Here is a 21642-nt window from a genome sequence, read left to right on the forward strand (position 1 = left end):
TTGCAAGCTATCATTGTGCAAGGCAGTAATTAGCTGTGAGCATGAGTTGTTCAGCTGTGTCTGGTGGCAATGACTACTGTCAACGAGCTGGGGGCGGAGATCTCAGGACGGTGGGACACGGAATATGTCTATTGGTATACACATGATCTCCATGACCAGCATGTCGAGCGGCTGTAGCGACCAGGTCTGGAACAGTCTTGGATCATGTAGTTGTTTTAGGAGAATGCAGTTAAGCTGTGTTGCAAAGAGCAAAGATTAGCGCCTGGCTCGCAGCTCGTTCAATCGGCGAGCTACACATGGAATAATGTGGGTACATACTGCACATGGAGATGCCGAACCGAACCACAAACCCCTCGAACCTCACCTGGTCGGCTTGATTCCGAACACGAAAAGCACGACGGAAACAATGCCGTCCGCCAAGCTCCCTCTCATGCTCATCCGGAAAGATGCCGACGTCCTGCAGAAAGGATGAATCTTGACGCGCATGTGAACGCGGAAAGAAGGCCCGGGTTTGGTGGGCATCCGATACTTCCAGTGGTTTGGTACAAAGTACAGCAGTAATGGCAGCACTATGTATACACTGAACGCCGCCCACCTACATAGATTGAGTAGATCTGTTATATTTGATATATCACGTACTTTGGAGAGATCAGGCTCATATCTGTTGCTTGAGAGACGTTGCTCACCTTCACGTCTCAGTCCTGCTCCACACATCGCCATATCAAGACGCAAAGGCGTGCTTGCAGCCGACGCATTAGACGAACAAATCCGCAGCATTACAAAGCCATACTGCAAACATTGCCAACCATTGAAACACAGTAACAACAACTGGAAGTCCACGTGATCGAAATCCAGAGTCTATCGTTCTATCGACTCAATATCAACATCAACCACGACATCAAATCCCTCGCAATGACTCTCCCAACTCAACGTCTCCTCCTCCAAGCTTTCCGCCTCTACTCACAACGCTCCGGCCCTTCACGACACGATAAGCTGGCCGCCGCAACCGTCATGGGCTACTGCTGCGTAGCTTTCAGTGCACCTTTCGCCGGAGCGGCGTTAGTCAGCTCGAGGGCTAGGTCCGATAAGCGGTATGCTAAGATGTGAGTGTCTTGCAATCTCGGGCCAGTGGTTCTTACGAGTCGCAAGAATGATTCTGATATCCAATCTAGGCGACCATTGAGTTTTAGAGATTGTCTGCGCTGTTCGCCGCTTGATGACTATGCTGGTGCGCTGCGGGGGTGATGGTCTCGTCGACCATGTTTATCGGATTTGGACAGCGTTTGTTTGGGGTCCTTGGGTACATGCATGGCGTTGGTGGTACTGAATGTGCGTTCGTTTTGGTTGCGACTGAGCAGTCTCTTGCCGGCCAAGGCGGCTGATGGCATTAAGCTGCATCCCAGCTTCACCAATTTCCAGGATACCTCAGACTAGCCTTGATCCTTTCCAGCAGTCCTGTTTCTCCTGCTTCTTTCTCATAAGATCTCAGCTGAACCTATCCCCCTTCCTCGACCTATAAGGCTCCAAAGCCTCATACTTTCCCCTCTTCGCCATCTCAATCTGCTCATGCGTAACAGGCGCCGGATCAGCGTCGGCCTGCTGACTTGGGTCCGGATTATCACCTTCAACCGTTGGTTCCTTTCTTCTGATACTACTCGACCCAGCCCCAGTACCAGCAGCCGCATCCCGTTGCCGCATCATTTCTTGCACTCGCATCCGATCTCTCTGCTGTCTTCGCTTTTCCTCTGCTGCTGCTCGCTCTTCGCGGTCGGCGTTGATGCTGCGTTTGGCGAAGTAATAGCTACCGCCGCCGGCGACGATGAGAACGCCCCAGCCGTAGCCTACGGATCTGATTGTGTTCATAGTTCGAGGTAACTCCGGCTTAAGTGATATATCGTTACAGGGCTCAGGGGCGTAAGCTAATGTACAAATCAACAGCAAGTAAGTACAGAATATAATTGATGATCAACTCGTCTATACATGTATCATTCGGAGGAGAGCTTTGGCCATCCGCATATGTCCGTTTTCGCCCGTGTCTTGTCGGGGAGAACAGCGAGATATGGGCAAGCCGGTCACCTGTCACTCCTGATGTCTGCTCGGACGGAAACTATCTGGTCACAGGAATATTGTACAAAGATTACCGTTGCGTTGATTGTATTGTGAGAGTTGCCTCATCATTCTTATCCTGAGCTAAGCCGAGCACATGCCGCGATTGAGCCGAGCTGCTGACTGTAGATTGACTCATCGATCCGCTGCGCCTCCAAGTACTTACACAGTCCTCATCACAGTCTTCTTTTCGTCCGCTCACCATTACCACAGATAGTGAGGTGGTCACTATCCATCTCACGTCTGCAACGGAAAGGGAGATCCGTGAAAGACGGTACTGTAGACAGGTGCGATGGCATCAAAGCGAAAGGCGGCAGGTGCGAGTGGCCGACCATCAAAACGAGTGGCATCAGGCGTCAGTACACCTGTAAGCATCGACAGCGACGACGACTACGATAGCGATAGCGTGGATACCGATGAAGATCTTTCTATCGGCCCCAACAGCGCCGCGCCCCGGAAGTTCGACAGTCAGTAGCATCTCCCGCAACTGCACCTGTCTAGCTTTCCTCCGCGCGGCATGCTGACTCTAAAACGTGTGCTATATAGAAGTCGTAGACAAATACACTCCCTCCGCCTATGTCAAGAAGAACACCAAGGCAGTCCACGATGTCGCCGACAGCCTCTTCCGTGCCGATCGTGACTTCTCCGACCTCCAGCTCAAACCTGATCATCGCTTGCGGCCGCTATGGCTTGATCATATCAAGGGAAGGGTGGTACTGGAGACCTTCTCGCCGAGTTTCAAACAAGCACAAAACTTCCTCATCAATATCGCCGAGCCGCAGAGTCGGACGAATAATATGCATGAGTATACCATCACCGCGCATAGTCTCTTCGCCGCTGTATCGGTAGGTCTGACGGAGCAGGATATTGTGAGGCAGTTGGAACTCTTCTCGAAGACGAGACTGCCGGAAAGTATCATCGAATATGTGCACAAGGTCACCAGGTCGTTTGGTAAGGTGCGGTTAGTGCTCAAGCATAATCGATACTTCGTGGAGAGCAACGATGCTTCTGTATTGCAGATGCTACTTCGCGACCCGGTCATAGCAGGATGTCGAGTGGAGGAAACGGCTGAGCTGCTGACCGAGAAGGCGACAAAGATGGGGAGCTTGGTCATTCCCGGCACGAAAGAAGCGCAGGGAAATAAAGAGGCCCAAGCACGTCTGGAGCAGCAGCAACAGCAGAAACGGCAGCGACATGACAACTCGGACTCGGAGTCTGATGATGAGTTTGGTGGGCGAGAGGCGGAGAAGGACATGACTGAGTTCTTGCGAGAAGAGGATGATGACGACGACGAGGTCGACCAGGTCCACTCTTTCGAGATTGATGGAGGCAAGATTCAGACGGTGCAAGAGCATTGTAACGTCCAGCTCGAGCTGCCCTTGACAGAAGAGTATGATTTCCGGGCGGACGAGCAGAACGCCACTCTGGACATTGATCTCAAACCAGCAACGCAAATTCGATACTACCAGGAACATGCCCTCAGCAAGATGTTCGGTAACGGTCGTGCACGATCTGGCATCATCGTGCTACCATGCGGTGCCGGCAAAACCCTTGTCGGCATTACAGCTGCTTGTACAGAGAAGAAGAGCGTGATTGTCCTCTGCACATCCGCCACCAGCGCCGGCCAATGGCGAGCCGAGTTCATCAAATGGTCTAACATTAATCCAGACGATGTGATCATCTTCACATCGAGCGAGAAGGGTCGCGTGCCGAATCGCGCCTGCATCATCGTCTGCACGTACAGCATGGTAACCCAGAACACCCGCCGCGCCTATGACAGCCAACAAACCATGGACCAGATCACTGGACGAGAATGGGGCCTCATGGTTCTGGATGAAGTCCACGTTGTTCCGGCTGAAATGTTCCGACGGGTGACAGAGCGTATCAAGACCCACTCCAAACTCGGTCTCACCGCTACACTGTTGAGAGAAGATGACAAGATCAAAGACCTCAACTTCCTCATCGGACCCAAACTCTACGAAGCCAATTGGCTCCAGCTCAGCGAGGAGGGGCATATTGCTCGTGTGCAATGCGCGGAAGTCTGGTGTCCGATGACAATGGAGTTCCACACCGAATATATCCGCGCCGGGACGACTAACAAACGGAGTCTGCTTTCCATCATGAACCCTCGGAAGTTCCAGGCCTGTCAATTCTTGATCGACTTTCACGAGCGGAGAGGTGACAAAATCATCGTCTTCTCCGATAACGTCTACGCCCTGAAACAATACGCGGAGGGCCTCAAGAAACCCTACATTTTCGGCGACACAGGCCAACGCGAGCGAGATCTCGTTCTCCAAAACTTCCAGTTCAACGACGCCGTCAGCACCATCTTCCTCTCCAAAATCGGCGACACTTCTCTCGATCTCCCGGAAGCTACTTGTCTTATTCAAATCTCCTCACACTACGGTTCCCGCCGCCAGGAAGCGCAACGACTCGGCCGAATCCTGCGAGCCAAACGCCGGAACGACGAAGGCTTCAACGCCTTCTTCTACAGTCTTGTCAGCAAGGACACGATGGAAATGTACTATTCCAGCAAACGCCAAGCGTTCCTGGTAGATCAGGGCTACGCTTTCAAAGTCATCACCCACCTGAACGGGATAGACAGTATGCCCGACCTCCGCTTCGCCCAACAAGACGAACGCATGACCCTCCTCACCGACGTCCTTCTGCAGAGCGAAACGGCGGGAGACGAGGAGAAAATCGTCGATGATCTGTTCTCGGATCGCGCGACGTTCCGGAAGGCGGGGACTGGGGGTAGGAAGGGGGCGGGGGTCAAGAGGCAGGCGGGCACATTGGCGAGTCTGGCGGGTGGAGAGGATATGGCGTATTTGGAGTATCAGAGGGGGAGTCGGAGTAATAAAGAATTGGCGAAGCCGAAGAGTGCGTTTTTTGCCAAGGAGGCGAGGGATCGGGAAAGGAGGAAGAAGGCGCAGAGGGATATGCTGGAGTAAGGGTTCGATTGTGTTGCGGTTATGACTTCTGCGCAGGAGATACGGATCTTTTTGAGGTTATACTGATTTAGGATCGCAGACGAATCAGATTGGGTAGATGGGTAGGAGAGACAGGATGGTCATGAAGCGTGAACACAAGATTGTTTCTTCTAGCTATGCGATGCAGCTGCGTATGTATGCTTGGTACATTTCTTGCGCTACACCTTTTAGTACCGTCAGTCATTCGCATATGCTTACTATTCATACATGTTCTGCAAATCGCTCTTCATGTACCAGAGCCTCATCACTCTGCACGTGAAACTGTAGCATATCGATCATGCACATCATGCTTCATGCTCCAAGGAGAAATGTGGGACGCCAGGCTTTGATACTGGATCGAGCATCCTCAAGCAGCTGTTGGGTCGACCGCGGTAGCTTCAACAAAGTACCATTTCTTGCTGCCCTTGGGGCCCATGAAGGAGAAGTGGGTGCTCAGGTTGTCTCTGATGGCTTCCATAGTGAGTTTCGAAAAACTACCATCACGTTAGTACGGGTTCTGTGAGTCGTCCGTCCAACCAACACGAATCTACTCACCTAGCTTTCAGAGCCTTCTGCAATTCAGCCTTCGGCACCGTATTGCCAACGATGGCCTGCTTGAACTCGTCAAAGTCCTCCTTACTCAACGTTCTCGGCTGAGCTTTCGGGCCACGCTTGGCTCCGGGCGTGGCTGCTGCACCGATTGTGATGCCGCCGTCCGCGCCTGCTTGTGTGGCGCCCAGAAGTGTTGCTTGCGAGAGGGGTGAGCCGTTACTATTCCGCTCTTGCAAGGGTGGTCGAGAGGGTGCTGTGACTGCGAGCGGAACGCCAGGTGGTGCCATGTCGTGAGCCCAGTATACGCTCGAGAAGGGATCGATGGAGCCACCAGTGAAGTGCGGTAGGAGTACGCCGAGGCGCATGCCCTTCATTCCTAAGGGTGTCCCTTCTGTAGTCGCGAGCTCACTGTCCTCGCTCTCGATGCTGCGTACGATGACATTGGAATGATTTTCCCAACAGAGTCCGGAACAAGTAGGCAGTAGATCGCCAGTGATGAGCTTCCGCTTGCTCGTGTCTCCCTCGTCGTCAAGGAAGCCGTCCATCTCGTCAGCGTCACCCAAGGACTCCGCCTCGTCATCCTCGTCCCCAAGGATATCTTCACCTTCCTCTGGCTCCTCCCATTCTGCTTCGGAGTCGTAGTCGTAGTCGGTATCCTTTCGTAGAGGAGCAAAAGGTTGCACCATCAGCCGACGTGTCGAGCGTGGCGACAGCCCCTTTGTGTAGGTTCCGAAGTATGCTGGTCGAACATCCTCGTGGAACTGTAGATGACGCCTAGTGACCGTCTGGAGAAGGTCTGTTGGTTGCTGGTTCGACAGAGTCTCTTCTGTAAGATCGATTGGCCGTTGAGACGTCCCTTGAACCCTATCTACGACGGCACGCATGCCCAGAAGAGGCAGACCTCGTTTGCGCTTGCTGTCTCGATCGAACAGATGGTCAATTACTGCTGTAGCCTCAATGAGGCCAAGGTCGACCTTCTCCCTGAATGTGGGATCCTTTATCTCGCGATCGAACTCGCCCTGCCAATAGGCCAGATCATCTGGATTCGGAATGTCATAAGTGGCAGCCAGAGTGCTGTGATTTGGCAGTTGATAAGGCAAGAAGTACTTGTCGTAGTCTGAGACAGATGGCTTTGCTTTCGCCGGTGTGGGTGTGGGCGTGGCAGCTTTGGATGCTGTTGGTTGTAGACCTTTGACTGGCGATGCAGATCTGCGGATTTGAGCTGCCACGGCATCGAAGGGTTCAAGTGATAGAGACTTGCGCCTAGCAGAGCCACTGCCACTCTCGGTACCCTCATCGGACACGCCAGCCTTGGCTGGAGTGCTTGGCTTTCCACCAAAGAATGAAGCAAGCCTCAATTGACTTCGATCCTTCTTCAATTTCGCTTCCTCCTTCCGTTGCTCCTCCAAATCTTTCTCACGCTTCTTGGCTTCTCGTGCTTCAGCCTTACGCCGCTTCTCCTCGTCCTTTTGGCGTCTGTCTTCGTCTTTAAGTGCCTTCTGCTCCTCTCGCTCCTGCTTCCTTTCCGCCTTGGCCTTAGCCTCTGCCTCCTTTTCTGCAGGAGTCAGCTTTCGCCGCTTCGCTGGTGGAGGCTGTGTAGCCGCCGAGCCACCTGCATTGGCTTGATCACTGCCCACAACCTCAACCTCAATGCTCGTCATGGTAGATATGCTGGGCGCTGGAGAAGCTTCCCTTGGCTTGTCGTTCGTGTTCGGACTTGCGTTACTCGACTCCTCTGTGTCCGGCGGTGTGGGCATTACGAACTGTGTGCCCTTCAAGTTCAGTGGCTTATCCTCGTCGGTAGCTGCGCGTTTCCTCGGGTGGGGCGACAGTGGCGACGAGTCGATGTCCTCCATGTTGATGTTGTATCAATCTAGCTTCCATACACTACGTATCTGCAGAGCAGTACAGGCGTTGTCACCAGTAAAGTCCAAACACAAATCGTGACCAGGCCGAAACGGCGCTCGTTCGTGAAGCAAGAGCGAAAGGCGGACGCGTTGAGCGGATGGCCCGTGCGCTTTCACGCGTTGCATACGCGGCTTGACACTTGACTTCATGCCGTCCTTTACTCTGCTTACGTCCAACACCACATCTTTCCATTGCTTATGCGAGGTCTCGCATGATGAATATTGACGATGATGGCCTTGACCATCTCCTCGCGAGTGATGATATTCTTGATTTTTCATCACAGGAAACTCTTCAAAGCTCGGCCGATGAACCTTTCTGCATGAGTGAGGATGAGCTTTTGTTGGAGACTCATGCGGATACGCCTGGTGTCGACTCTTTCGATGAGCTCGATGTGGCGGATTACCTTGGGCTCTCAGCCGTGGGACTGCCGCAAGCTGCTTCTGGAGCACTGCTGCCAACCACGCGACAAATCCAACACGACAAGCTACATCCCAAGAAAGCCAGGTTAAGCAAGAAACAGAAAGCAAGCTCATTCTCCCATCCACAAGGCTCACCCCGCGAGCGGATCGAAGCAATCTTCAGACAGATCTCAACCGATCTCGATGATGGGGAAGCAGAGATTGGGATCTCACTCAACATGAGATCTAGACAACCCCTTCAGTCGCAAGCTGTACTGACTGCTGACTCTTCGGATACGAGAATCCGGTCAAAGCGGCTATCTTTCCCAGGCCGGACGGAAGACGAGGCGTGGCGCTTCAGTAAGCTCTTTCTCAAGTGATGGCTCGTCACTTTCTGCTGACCGGTCTCAGCCATCGTCATCCGCATCCTCGAGCTGATACACGGTGCTCTATGCACAGGCTTCACGATCTCGAAACGGTAGGACTGGAAAGCGATGTAGCGAAAGCATGCTTTAGCTCACTCTCCTCTCAGTGACATCTACTATCGCGACCCAGCACTTTTCGGAAACCAACGACATGTTGACCGCTATGTTGACGACATTGCTTTCACCTTCGGTGTACCACGATCGGCACTCAACGTCACGGCCATGGTGAAAGGCCTTGTAGCAGGAGCAGTCTCTTTTTGCCGCCGAGATGGTTCTACTGTCACCGCTTCTGGGGACAGAGAAGGTCTGCTCGTGCCGAGCCTTAAAGATATCCTGTCAGTCGACTTGACCTCCGCCAAATGGGTGATCGTAATTGAAAAGGAAGCTAGCTTTCGCTCCCTCGCAGCCTCGAGCTTCTGGGACAGGTTGTCATTCGAAGGCGTCTTAATCACTGGTAAAGGATATCCCGATGTCGCCACTCGTGCACTACTGCGTTGCTTCTGTACACCATCGCCACAGAATGGCTTCGCTTCACCACCTTGCTTCGCTCTCGTCGATCACGATCCAGACGGGCTTGCCATCATGTCGGTCTATAAGCACGGCTCGATTGCACTTGCGCATGAGAGTGCGGAGCTTAAAGTCCCGCAGCTTCAGTGGCTGGGTCTGCGCGATGAGCACATGACCTTCGCGACCGCTGACGCACATGCAAGCCAAGGCTTACTGATACTAAGCATGAGGGATAGATCGAAGGCGAAGAAAATGCTGGAGCGAGGTGTTATGCAGGGAGACGGAAGTCTTGCACATAAGGACGACGAGGAGGTATCCGCAGCATTGCGCGTTATGCTTATGCTCAACATCAAAGCAGAACTGCAACTGCTCGATGCTGCGCCAGGTGGCACGGCCCAGCTGGTTGGCGACGAGCTCGATCGCCTTGCACTATCAGTAGCCAAGCAACAGAAATATGAGTAGCTACAATCACCAGGATTCAGATCAATGGGGCCAACCATTGATGTTGACGTTGCTTGATGCTCGAGAAGCTCCGGCCTGCAGAATATCATGTTTCCATCGACTAGTCGCTCCAGAGGTATGTCGGTGCACCCACAATGACGATGAGTACATGGACTTTGTCATTGCTGTGGCTCTAGCTTGGAATATTCCTTTTGGGATCTCAATGTACGACTGGTCTACGTCGCTCAACATCAATGACAAGCCATGCTCGTTGCTACGTAAGACATTGGTAGACCACAAGCATATGCGCTGGTGCTATGTGACTACGAAGGCAGAGATGGCCAATATCGACCTTGCATGGTCCAGTATAAAACCCCATCGAGCTCGTGCGCTGCTCAGTGCCTCAAGCCACAATAACACCAGCTCATCAGCTCTTATAGAAGTCCAACCTCTTCTTCTCCTTCTTCTCTCGCCTCTTCTTACTCAACTCCCTAATCTCCTTCTGGCTCAACTTATTCTGCCTCCTTTCCTCCTTCAACGACCTCCCCTCGTGGCTATTAGCCGCCGCATCGACATCGAAGAAAGCGTTCATCTGCCTGCCACTCTTGTTGTAATCGTCGTGACGTTCTGCGGACTTGTCTGCAGACTGGAATCCCCCGGTGAAGCGGTTGAAAGTTCCGACTGCCGTGTAATCCGTCCCGGTCTGAGCAGTGGCGAGGGAAGTGCTGGTTTGGACGCCGTCTTCTTCGGCGCGTTTGGAGTTGTGGAATTGGGCGTACGGGGCGTTGGGGTCGTAGCTGCCGTGGATGGCGGGGTTGTAGCCTTGGTATTCTTGCACAGGCTCACTGGGCCGTGCTGCTGGTGTAGCCGACGTTGGCCCAGATGTTGCGGTCATGGACGGCTGTTGTAGGCCGGAAGCGTGGACGTTGTTGGTCAAGGCATCCCAGATCCAGTATGGTTCAGTCGGCTCCTCGTACCCGGTTTCTCGGGTGTCAAAATGCATGTAGTAGTAGTTCTGCATCGTAGGGTCTGTGGGCTCGTAGAAGATCTTGCACCATTTGAAGTCGGCTTGCTGTCGCGCTGTCTCATTTTGCGAATCTTCCTCGTCGTCCTACAGGCAAGTCTGTCAGCATGGTATTGAGGCAAACACGAGACTCGAAGTCACATGTTCATATTGCGGAATGAAGAGTCCTGTATAGATGTCTCCTGATGGCTCGGGTCCCCACTCACTTCGTCCTGGTCGAGTTCACCATCTTCTTTCTGCAGCCCCATCAGATTAGTACAAAGTGACAGGTCGTACTGTTTTCCTCAGCTGTGGCAGCCTCACCGATTCGTCCTTGGGCGATGTCGCGTCATCCCCTGATATTTCTTCGGACTTTCCTTCGGACTGGACTGTGGTCAGTGCGATGGAAGAGATACTCGTGGTAGCATGTATCACGACAGAGAGCAGAAAAAGAAATTCTGTACAGCAGGCACATGCGATCGGTTCTTTTCAACTTTCCATGACTTTCAAAGTTTTGTAGAAGATATTGTGCCCGACCCTGACAAGAGCCAAGTGATTGAACGGGTCCAGCAATATTCTGCAACCACATAAAAGCACACTTACTCTCGTTGCGGGACTCTTTGCTTCACTGACCTGTACCAGCAATGCTGTTAGCACGCTACGAAGGTCGACATAATTTCAGACTTAGCAAGTGGAACGAATGCGCCAGTACTCTGCCTGAGCACAACACAACGTGGCGACAGGAAAGGTCGACCTGATTGGAGAACATGCTGCTCTCAAATTCCTCCTCACATACCTGCTCGACCACTTTGCTGCCGATAGGCTGGTCAGTAGGAGCGATTCCTTCCTTTGCTGCACTTTGTTCTGTCATAGTGATGTGACGGTAGACCGTTCTGTTTCGTGGTTCGTGCTGAAGACGGAAATGCGACAGACTTAATGCAAGAACAATATTTTGATACCACTAGGCTCGGCACGTCCCGAACGGAACAGCTGCTCTGGTGTCACGCACGACTCACGAAACAGCTCTCATGCAGTGACCGGCACCTCACACTATCATAAAGTCCTGCGTACAGGCGATGGCTGGTCCCGTCCTAGTACGGGCATACACTGACACGACGGGTCAATCAATTAGTGGCCGCGCCTGGAGCGCTCCAGCGACGCCCATACAAGCATTACCTCCCATATCTTCTTATGCTTTTGCAAGCATACTACGGGATGCAGATGACGCCGAGTTCCAGCAAGCTATCGACGGGATCGCGGACATATGCGCCAAGAACCGAATGAGCTTGGCTGAGGAGTATGGCTCCCATATGCCACCTGTCGGCGAGATCACGGCTGTAGGTACGGGAACTGGAAGAGCGCATACATCACGACCAACAGGTATGAAGAGAGCTTTGACGAGTGTACCTGAGGCCAGCTCTAGTGGTAGCGAAGCTAGTGGTGGTAGAAGTACAAGGAGGCGTGCCATGTTCAGCTTCAGACGTGCAAAGCGTCCGGCCATTGATCAGGCTCCAACACGGATCATCAGGATCGGCAGCATGGGTAGAACCGTATCTGTTGGTGGCATTACGGCACTGGTGACAACATTTAGCCCACTGCACCATCGGGAAGATAAAGACACTCTCCTTGACTCGATGCGGCCATGGAATACAAGGTCTTCTAGCGAAGCGACATTGAGCTTACAACGTCTACTGAGATCTGACACATGACACGATAGACAGCAGATAACAAAAAGTAAATCAAACCGTAAGGTCTCTACACCCAGCTGGCACTGCATTGTTTACAGCTGACAGATCCTGAAGTCACTTGTGAATATCTCTCTACTTCTGGCCCCAAACGACACGAAATCTAGTATAACCACGCTTGTCCCGCAGAGCACATCGCAGTCTAATGTCGAGCGTGTCAAGCTTCTGCACATCGAATGGGTGCGGCAGGGCTAGCAGCTTGTCAGCAAAACCCAAGAGGAGAGTACGACCATTGTGAACCCACTCTTTAGCGCTTGCAGCATAAGCGCGATCGCGCTACACGGACTCTCGATGCTCTCTCGTAGCAGTTTCTTATCGCCGATGATATGACCATGAGCTGGACGTATGACAGTCTCTCACACGCTTGAGTCCAGCCTCCTACAGCCATCCCCTGATGGTTTTTACCGAAGTCTTCGCCCAGGTCGATCGCAGCCTTTATGGAATGGAACAAGGCGAGCAACCAGTAACTGCGCAAGGCATAGGACGACGGGCTCTGGACTTTGTCGCGCGGCGCCAAGCATCACGAATCGTCCGTGGACAAGATCAAAAGTCCCATGCATATCCGGCGGCCGTTCGTGGTTGATGTCTTACACCTGGAACATCATGCCCCTTGGCGGGCCAGCTGGGAAGTCCGACGGTACCACGTCTATGCAGGTGAATTGGGCATCCGGAGGGCACAACATCTAAACGTCTCGAAGCCATCGCTCTGTCAGTGAAGGTCAGCCCGTGACAATATCTTTCCGAAGACTACGCAACATTCGCGCCACCAGAGTCCAATATGCGAAGATCTAGCTTGCCGAGATCTACTGGCGCATAGACAGGTCTACCCACTGCAAACACCATGACGCGATGCTCGCCCTCCAGATGTGCCTGCTCAGTAGAGTTGCCATGAGCTTCACTCGTATGTTCCATGAACTTTTCAATGCTGGTAATCCAGCAAACGTCTCAGAAAAGATCAGAAGCACAAATCAGTACGCGAATAGGCATCAAGAAGACGCGTCTGAATGTGACGCCAATGCGAGTATTTGAGCGCAATGGCTGCGAGCAGCTGAGGAGTGGAAAATCTCTTCGACTGCACGGAGACATTGGAAGGACGGTGTGAATCGTGCTGTACAGCAATGCTCCAGCTCTTCTCCATAAGGCAGAAGGCGTGTACTAGCCGCTGAGCAAGACCTTAGCAGACCCGGCGAATGCCCAGCTCGAAATCACTTGTTTTTGACAGCAAGAACGATGTACGGGCGGAGGGAGGCGAGCAGCCATCGGTGTCTGTGTCTGCCACTATGTCGAGGCCACCTAGACATCTTCTGCAAGCTCCTGCTCTTTCATATGTTCGTTCCACTAAACGTGCATGACTCAATGAGTCCCAACCAGGAGCACTCTGCTCCGCGCCGCACACCAATATGGCTTTGGACGATGCATGGACACTCGAAGATTCGCACAACGGGCGTGGAGCACCATCAAGATCTGCGTAAACTTGAGAACTGAAAGAGAACTTTCCCGTGCCTCTCTGTTCATCGACCTCGGGAACAAGAGTCCGTCTGAAAATCAATGGCCGCTGGTCGTTTGGCATATGCGAAGCTCGAGACTGCATCACGATCGGTTGTCAAATACGGTGTATTCTTTTTTCCGCATCGGAGGCGGGCCCGAGACCAGCAGAAGCCGCAGTCTGTGCACGATGACCAGATCGAGGTATTCAGCATAAGCCTGATCACAAGATTTCATCACGTCAGAACCCGCCTGGTAGCGACGCAATCTTGTTAGTCGCGCGGGAGGTTATGATGTGTCCGCAGCTAGCTCAAGTAACCTGTTAGTCGATGGTGGAGGTATAAAGCGCAAATATATAACAAAGGCTACACGCCGCCCGCTCGGCTGAAATAGCCTAGGTTGATCCATTACTGTAGCCTAGGAAAACAGCGCTCCCATACTTCCTTTGAACAGGCTTCCGGTAGATTGCTGGTCTTCGCCGATTTGATGGGTGCTTTATATATCTAAGTTCGGCCTACTGCCGCCACACGGGAGAAAGCGGTATACGATGTATCAGCAGTGCGATCTCATCTTCGGAGGCACCACTCTCACATCTTTCAGTACTCGGAGTCTGCGTAATGGCTGTGACATGTGCTCGACTCCGAGTCCTTTAGCAGCCTGTCGTCTCACAAACTCTCGATCGTTAGGAAAAACGATGCGGATGAGAGATCGACGATAGATGGCTCCTGCGACAAGGCCATTCTACATTTACGACAGTTGCGCTCGTGTGTATACGAGCATTGGGGGCAGCTTTCCTTTTACTCGTATATACAGCGTGCAGCCAAGGGCATCGCAACGAGGACAGGGAGTCCAACAGTGCCGTCAATGTTCCTCAAATCGTAGCAAATGCTCGGAGTGCGTTGCTTGACTGCACCTGTACCCCTTCTCTACTCGACGAGGGAGTTGCATTTCCTACGAGCCCTCCTTTTAGAGTGTTAGGATGTTGTATCGAAAACGACGATGTCTTATGAGCTGCGAAAGGTAGAAGTCGTCACTAGGCTCTCCACTCGACATTCTGCCGACATATCTTCAGAGTATACCTATGAAGTCGCGCACATAGTCGAATTTCAACCCCCGCGGCCATACCTAGGAACAAGATAGTGCCAGTAACTACAGCGCTGCACCGCGAGAGGGGATCTCCTTAGGTGTCGCTGCCGCCACGGGTGATCGTCGGTGCTTTGACAGCCCGATCAGTGCCACGTAGATTGGATGTGGCAGCCTCCAACTGGTCGGATTATTGTACGGTCAGGATCCAGCACGTGGTCAGCGATTATTCACGGCCGAGTCCTGCGCGGAGGTGAGGCCAAGCATCAGGCGTCCATTACGGAAAAGGGTAGTAGCTCGATCGAATCTAGGCCTTGGGCAAAGGTCTGCAAGCACGATGTCGGAGTCCATTCGATGGATCTCCGGGTCGTGGCAGGTATGAGCTCGCTTGCCAACATTCGTTACTTCTAGCATGGTAGCTTATGTGAGACAACCTACTGAACCCGAGGACCGTCTGCTGTGTATGCCTTGACACGCGAGCCAAGTCCCGGCTAGTGGAACATATGTCTCAGGGCCCCGAAGGACTAGCAAGGACTTGCCGCGGCCGTCGCGGCCATGGGCTGTCCTACTGAATTTGCCGAGACATGTGCGAAGAAATAACGACCCCCGGAAGATGGGTCGTTTGGCCGGCAACTAGCACAATGCTGTAGTCCAGTCGTTTCCACTCCGCTTTGCATAACACGAAGTCACGCCGGATAAGGAAAGGTGACTGTGCCAGTCGTTAGGAACGTGGTCCCAAGGTGGCTATCTCGCACTCCACCAGTAGGTCGGTATTGCTCCGCAGAATCCTGCACAAACAGCAGGGTATGTAAGTCAGGTAGTTGCTTTTGAACTAGAAAAGGTTTGTCCGTTCGGCTCGTGGATCGCTATGCCGTTGCGGAGAGGCCGGTGCGGCCAAAGCTATTGACCGTTTGGCGTAGAGCAACAGCCAGCGCAGGCCGTCCATGTCCATGTCATGGCTATGTACCAGGCGTATGGCCACCGCGAACGACCTACAGCGTGTTGGAGCAGAATGGGAGTCGATGCGAGGATAGTGTCATCCATGTAAGTCCTCACACATGTACTGTACCCAGGCGCACTTCTGCCCATGCAGAGGTGTCGGCTATAGGCTTCAAACCTGCATGAATGACGCTGCCGGCGTTTGCGCCCTAGCCTCTACCCACGCCGGTCTTGCGCCATCGTGCCGGATCGATGCCACACCTGGTTGGTCGGCCGGCGTGCGCGAGACTGACCAACAAACAACCAGCCTTTCCCTGAGAATGCACCCCACAGCAAGCGTCACTTTGTTTCGAGCGAAGGGTCGATCGCGCCAAGGCCATTGGTATGCACTTTCCTACTGGAAGCTGACAATATATACTAGCGTCATGAACTCGGGTCATCAGATATGCTTCCTGGCGAGATGCATGTAGCCCGTAGTATGCCGGTAGAAAGCATTAGCGATGTTTTCAGTTTCAATAACCAAGCCGCTTACTCATGCGCATGTCTCTAACGTCAGCTACGGCTGCTCATCTTTCTACGGTACACGAGATTGCAATCTACGTGATGCGAAGCCTTTCCTCGACGTGCTAGGAAGAGGGAGTAAATCTGTTCGGAGCTGTGCATCTGAGCTACGGTGACCATCGATACTGTGAAACAAGCGAAACATCTGCGTTCAGGTGGCAGATCACCTTGGAGTGAGACTACCGAGATGCACAGCAGCGCAAACTTGCTGTTTACATTCTCCCTGCTCGGGTGTATCTGACATGCTGGGCGATGAACGAATCTGTGGTGATAACTTTTAGTCCACGCAGGAAGCACAGACACGAGATTTCGTGCGAATGCCAAGGGGCTACAGATATGAGTAGGACGGATGGACAGGAAGAGGGGAGGTGAAGGCGTCAATCAATGCCCAAGATAGCAGCTAGATGGAGATGGGATGACTGCAGATCGTCGGCTGGACTTCATCTGGATAGTAAGGTACAGACATAAAAGTCATACAACCGGTTCATACTTAGCTGTCGGCAACGTGCACCGAGCATAGAGTCGAGCTAGTGAGCGCAGGGGTCTCATCCACGCCTCCCGGCGATCTAAGCCGTTCAATTTTCCCAGCTGCCATACACGGCTCGATCGTCACAACCACAGCTTTGGGCGGACAGAGCCCCGTCCCATTGTCAATAAATCCTTCACCGACCGTGACCCGTGGCATGTCGTATCGGACTCCGCCTACTATCATTGTGCCGCACGCTAGCTTAGATGCCAATACTATGGTAGCGGAATAGTAGTGCTTAGATCTTCGATTTTCACTATCCAGACCCGAAGCCTCTCGCTCGCCAATTGATGCAGCTACAAGCATCCTGCAGGCGGAGTGCAGCAGGCTAGAGGCACGCTCGCAGACACGCCTGCCCGTCTTCCGCGCACGCTTGATCTAAGCTCGTTGGCGACCCGATCGAGTGGCCATTGGCGTGAGCGTTGGCCTCTCGGTAGGGCTTTTGTCCCTTCATCTTGCAGGCTGCTGATTTAACGCCGTCGTCTTCATCAACGACTTCGCCAAACTCCATGACTGAATGCACTGTGGTCCTGCCTTACCTTCTTGCGACCCAAATCCAGCTTGCCGTTGCCCTTCGTCGCCTGAACTTCGGAGTTTAGTCCGCCCTTCCCGACTTCCAAGCTGAGCGCCTCAGTAGCAAATCTTGCATTACCGACAGTTCCCACAACTGCCGCTGTCTACAGTTTTCTGAAGCGGCTCAAGAGAACTCTGCTGACTCTCACTGCAACTCGTCCTTTGGGAGCCACCGGGCCTATCCTCGGCACTCGTGTCCCTTTCCACGTAAAGGTTGTCTGGTGCGCTGTTGTGCCACCTTGGATTGATATCAGCTGAATCACCCCCGGAACCACTACCAGCGGAGCGACGCAGCCTGTGGTACGTTTGGTGTCCGATGAATAACAGCTTGACACAACACGGCACAAATACTCACATTGCTTGGTGCCTCGTGTCACGACGGACGACTTGTGCACGATCCGCATGACCTCAACTCTAATCGCGGACCATGTTGTCTAATGGCACGCAGCCAGTATCTGTGACGGACACAAACCCATATGAACGTCCCACCAGCCGTTTGAACTATCAGCCAACTCAAGGTTACAGCCAGCGCAACACTATTGAACTTCCTCGACCTTTGGAGCCGAGACCGAGCCTACAGACATCACTATCCGAATCGTCTGGGTCTCATCGGCATTACGCATCTGCTTCTGTGCCAGAATACAGACCAGCTGGACACAGCCTACCTGGACTGCGCGACATCCTCACCCCCGGTTCCCACGGAGGAGGATCTTCTGGCTTCTCTACAGCATGGGTCAATTCTGCAGCCTCAACTACTAGCCACCGAAGCTATGATGGCTACTACCCTCCGTCCGGTATCCATCCCCCTCTGGCCCTGCACCCTCCAAATGACCATCCGGCTCACTATCCAACCGGACGTCGAGTCGAACTTCCGGTGCTTGAGTCGAACCCAGTCTCTCGACTATCCATGCAATCACTCCCAATATCGCCGTACGCTTCATTCTCCGAAAATCGTGACTATGGCGATACCCGCCCAGACATCCATCGACAAGCATCAGCGACATCCTACCAGGCCAACGCCATCCATAGTCCGTATGCCAGCGTTCCGGATGACGTCTCTTACAGGAATGCCTTAGCGGCTTACGAGGGCAGCGGTGACGATCCGGCCGGAGCCGCGAACGCAGAGCCCCAGCGGAAGTATCTTGGGGTCAAAGAGGTGGTCGGCGAGGGGTCCTTCCATGTATACGAAGGCGGCTTCCGAATCCCGACACAGGTGGAAGGTGAGACAGTCAACCCGGCTTGGGGCTTGACGAAAGCCAACAAACCCCGAAAACGCTTAGCTTTGGCATGCCTCGATTGTCGCGAGAAGAAGATTAAGTGTGAGCCAGGTGCAAGTAGCTGTCTACAATGCGAGAAGGCCAAACGGCCTTGCCGCAGGTACGTGCCCTCCCGAAGTTGCGGAGACATAGCTGACGATGCCACAGAGCCCCAATTCAGTCTGGTCTTCCCGAGAGCACGCCAGCACCAACCTCCTGGCACAGTGGTATGAGCTCGCCGGTATGCAAAGGCACATCAAATACAAGCCCAATGCGAAGTAAGGACTTCGACCCAGAAGTTGTCTCCAAGCGCAGGTCTCGCGACGACCCCTCTCCGCCCGATGTGCCTACCAAGAAACAGAGATCTACCTCTCCGAACGCAGTCGCACACGCTGGCGCCACCAGTCATAACGATATGTATGGCGCTATGGTGTCGAGCAACATGGCAAAGATGGTGCAGCGGTCTGATCTGATGTTGACGTGGGACGAGGATCCATACAATGTCGATAGCGCCTTGACTATGCACGTCCTGGACCTGTACTTCACACACATTAACAACGCAGCGTACACTTTCTACTCCAAGCCGCAATTAATGACCTGGGTCGCCTCGGAAAAGGACAAATGTCAGCTGGAAAGGATGGCGTTGTACTCTATCCTGGCTGTAGGCTCAATCTTCGCTGGTGATCAATATTCCGGATTCGGGAAATGCTGTGCTGAGATTGCCAAAGGCGCAGTCGCGCAGAAAATCGGCACCTTCAATCTAGCAGTTGTCCATGCTCGTCTTTTACTATCGCTTTACCACGCCGCCCGAGGCTCCGATGGCATGGCCTGGGACTATGCAGGGAGTGCGATCAGGACGTGCTTAAGTGGCACCTTGGGCTACCAGACGGAGGAAGCCTGCTTGCACCGAGGCGAAGACCAGCATCCTGCTCGTATTGAATTTGGATTGGCGCCAAACCAGCTCGCGGAGTGCCGAAGGCGTACCTTTTGGTCCTGCTTTCTCCTTGATCGCTTTGCCTATGGCTCGACTTGCACGATCAGTACCGCGGACATATTCGTGCGGTTACCTTGCGCTGACAGCGACTACGACAGAGGACTGGCATCCAATGCACCGCATTTCAACAATGGCATAATCGATCCGCAGAAAGCACAGCTACAACCACAGAGCCCCGTGTCACCGATGGCTTGGTTGTGTCTGATCTCGTCGATATGGGGAGACGTGCTCAACTTCTCCAACCGTACGGTACACCGACCGTCCAATGCTTTCTCCGAAGCATATGAAACATTCTACGTCGAGACGTATAACCGGCTACACAGCTGGTCGTCATGCCTTCCAGAGTACTTACAGTACACCGAGAACAACCTGGCGCGAAGCGTTCACGCCGGCTATGGACCAATCTTTGTCTCTGCTCACGCATTATATCACTTCACATTCATGCGCCTAAACCGCTGTGTCAAGTTCCAGTGCTTTGGGCAGACAAGAGTAGAACGCAATATACGGGCTGCACACATGGCTGCCAACGCTCTTCTGGACATGATGCATTCTCTAAGACTATTGAAACGCCCATCGCATGACGGAGGGTACGACCCTGTGGACTCGGTCATTTCCGCTCCATACTTGGGTAATTCAATATTATCTGCTATAGATATCATCAGTGCAGGCGGCTTTGATTCACACATCGGCAGAACACTTGATTCAGTCGGTGGTGGTGTGGAATGTCTCCGCGAGGCCGCAACTTACTGGAACACGGCACGAAATCAGTTCAGCAGCTCACAAAAGCGCTTATTGAGCATGCAGAACATTATGACGCGGCCCACCAAGACGCAAGCGGGTGCGTGGCTGGGCAGGAAATGGGGAATGAAGGATCCGCTCGAGAAGGATTTTGTCAACAATAGGAATCACGACTGCATCTATGGGCTGGAAGACCAGATGCACAATTCGTATTTCGATGCGTTGAGTGACGAGGCCCAAAGAAGCTCTCAACGATCTGGCAGCATGCGAGTCGACTGATCTGGTTTGGGTGTTCTTTGTACGGCAGGAATTCTCGGTTTACATGTTTCGTGGGTTTCAGTACCATGATCAACACTTACTGCATCGGAGGAAGAGCATTTTTTTCGCGCGTACCAGGAGCTCTGTATGAACGTCCTGAACGACCCCAGTGTAATGCCTGTATTCCTTCGTCCATAGCAGCCTGTATTTATGGGGAAGATGACACGTGGGCGACAAGTCTGCCACAGCTGAATGAACAAACTGCGTAGAGCAGTCTTGTCTACGCAGCATGCATGTTGGCGTTAGCTGAGTGCACGTCGCTTCGGTCCATCGAGCCGAGCAGTGAGGGCAGAAGGTCGCTAGGTGACGCACTGCAGGAACACGCATTGCGGGAGCCGGTATCATCCTGGTACCTTGGCTCTGCACAGTCTAGGCCGTGCCGTACGGCAAGGCGGCCAGCAAGTGTGACCCGACATGAGACAAACCTTCTTCGGCTTCGGCACGCGCTGTCAGCTCAGTCGTCCTGATATCCTATTGCTATGCAAATGCAGGCAATGTGTGGGGGCCATCTTCGTGCATTTGACAGTGTTAGGCGAATACGGCATTTGATCCAACCAATGGCGCGAGTATCGCCACAAGAAGACGGCTTTTCACAGATGCGGCACGGTATTCCACTCCTCCTTACGCACTAAGCATACGGCACTACTGTATGTTCGACTCCCCAATCAAGCCACCCATCGTCACGGCCTCCGACCCGAGGCGTGACGGCACACTGGCAAGACGGCATAGAGAGGCCGGGACATGGTCCTACATCAGCCACGTACCAGAGAGCTGAATATGCAGGTGCGCAGGAATCGAGATGCGGCTGGCCATGTGATCCGGCACATGGTTAATGACAAGCTCGCAGCTTGCAGAGTGATAAGTACAGAGGGTGAAACGAATGGATGGACCCCCTGTCGACCGTTGCAGAAAGCACGGAGTCACTACAGACTCGAGCAAAAGCAGACTGGCGTTCTTATTGGCAGATCTGCAAACGGCAGCTAGCAGGGGGTCCATCCGTTCGTTCCACCCTCTGTACATCGCTCTTGTTTTGTTCATGTGATCTCTTGATCTTGCTGCTGGCCGCCGATCAACGTCGGTACTGATGCTAGAACCGGCTGTCGACTGCAACTTCA

At 53.2% G+C, this 21642-nt stretch overlaps 6 protein-coding genes across 6 annotated transcripts; 3 read left to right on the forward strand and 3 right to left on the reverse strand.

Annotated features, from left to right (window-relative positions):
* Positions 1–1485: 1485 nt before the first annotated feature.
* On the reverse strand, positions 1486–1863 carry LTS14_000176 (uncharacterized protein; the record flags this gene model as incomplete). Its single annotated transcript, XM_064832890.1, has 1 exon — positions 1486–1863. The coding sequence occupies one exon, from the start codon at positions 1861–1863 to the stop codon at positions 1486–1488; it is 378 nt and encodes a 125-aa protein (XP_064699159.1).
* Positions 1864–2398: 535 nt separating this feature from the next.
* On the forward strand, positions 2399–5057 carry SSL2 (DNA repair helicase RAD25; the record flags this gene model as incomplete). Its single annotated transcript, XM_064832891.1, has 2 exons — positions 2399–2573; positions 2653–5057. The coding sequence occupies 2 exons, from the start codon at positions 2399–2401 to the stop codon at positions 5055–5057; spliced, it is 2580 nt and encodes an 859-aa protein (XP_064699160.1).
* A 385-nt stretch (positions 5058–5442) lies between these two features.
* On the reverse strand, positions 5443–7483 carry LTS14_000178 (uncharacterized protein; the record flags this gene model as incomplete). The annotated part of the gene is made up of 2 exons (XM_064832892.1): positions 5443–5569; positions 5631–7483. 2 exons carry the CDS (start codon positions 7481–7483, stop codon positions 5443–5445), a joined length of 1980 nt encoding a protein of 659 aa, XP_064699161.1.
* Positions 7484–7749: 266 nt separating this feature from the next.
* Positions 7750–9327, forward strand: SPO11 (endodeoxyribonuclease; the record flags this gene model as incomplete). The annotated part of the gene is made up of 3 exons (XM_064832893.1): positions 7750–8293; positions 8345–8411; positions 8466–9327. 3 exons carry the CDS (start codon positions 7750–7752, stop codon positions 9325–9327), a joined length of 1473 nt encoding a protein of 490 aa, XP_064699162.1.
* Positions 9328–9733: 406 nt separating this feature from the next.
* On the reverse strand, positions 9734–11180 carry LTS14_000180 (uncharacterized protein; the record flags this gene model as incomplete). The annotated part of the gene is made up of 5 exons (XM_064832894.1): positions 9734–10417; positions 10537–10566; positions 10634–10693; positions 10913–10942; positions 11106–11180. The coding sequence occupies 5 exons, from the start codon at positions 11178–11180 to the stop codon at positions 9734–9736; spliced, it is 879 nt and encodes a 292-aa protein (XP_064699163.1).
* Positions 11181–17648: 6468 nt separating this feature from the next.
* LTS14_000181 (uncharacterized protein) lies at positions 17649–20488 on the forward strand (the record flags this gene model as incomplete). The annotated part of the gene is made up of 2 exons (XM_064832895.1): positions 17649–18598; positions 18646–20488. The coding sequence occupies 2 exons, from the start codon at positions 17649–17651 to the stop codon at positions 20486–20488; spliced, it is 2793 nt and encodes a 930-aa protein (XP_064699164.1).
* Between the last annotated feature and the right edge of the window lie 1154 nt (positions 20489–21642).

This window comes from Recurvomyces mirabilis, assembly GCF_035927965.1.
Source record: "Recurvomyces mirabilis strain CCFEE 5264 chromosome Unknown scaffold_1, whole genome shotgun sequence".
NCBI lineage: Eukaryota > Fungi > Ascomycota > Dothideomycetes > Mycosphaerellales > Teratosphaeriaceae > Recurvomyces > Recurvomyces mirabilis.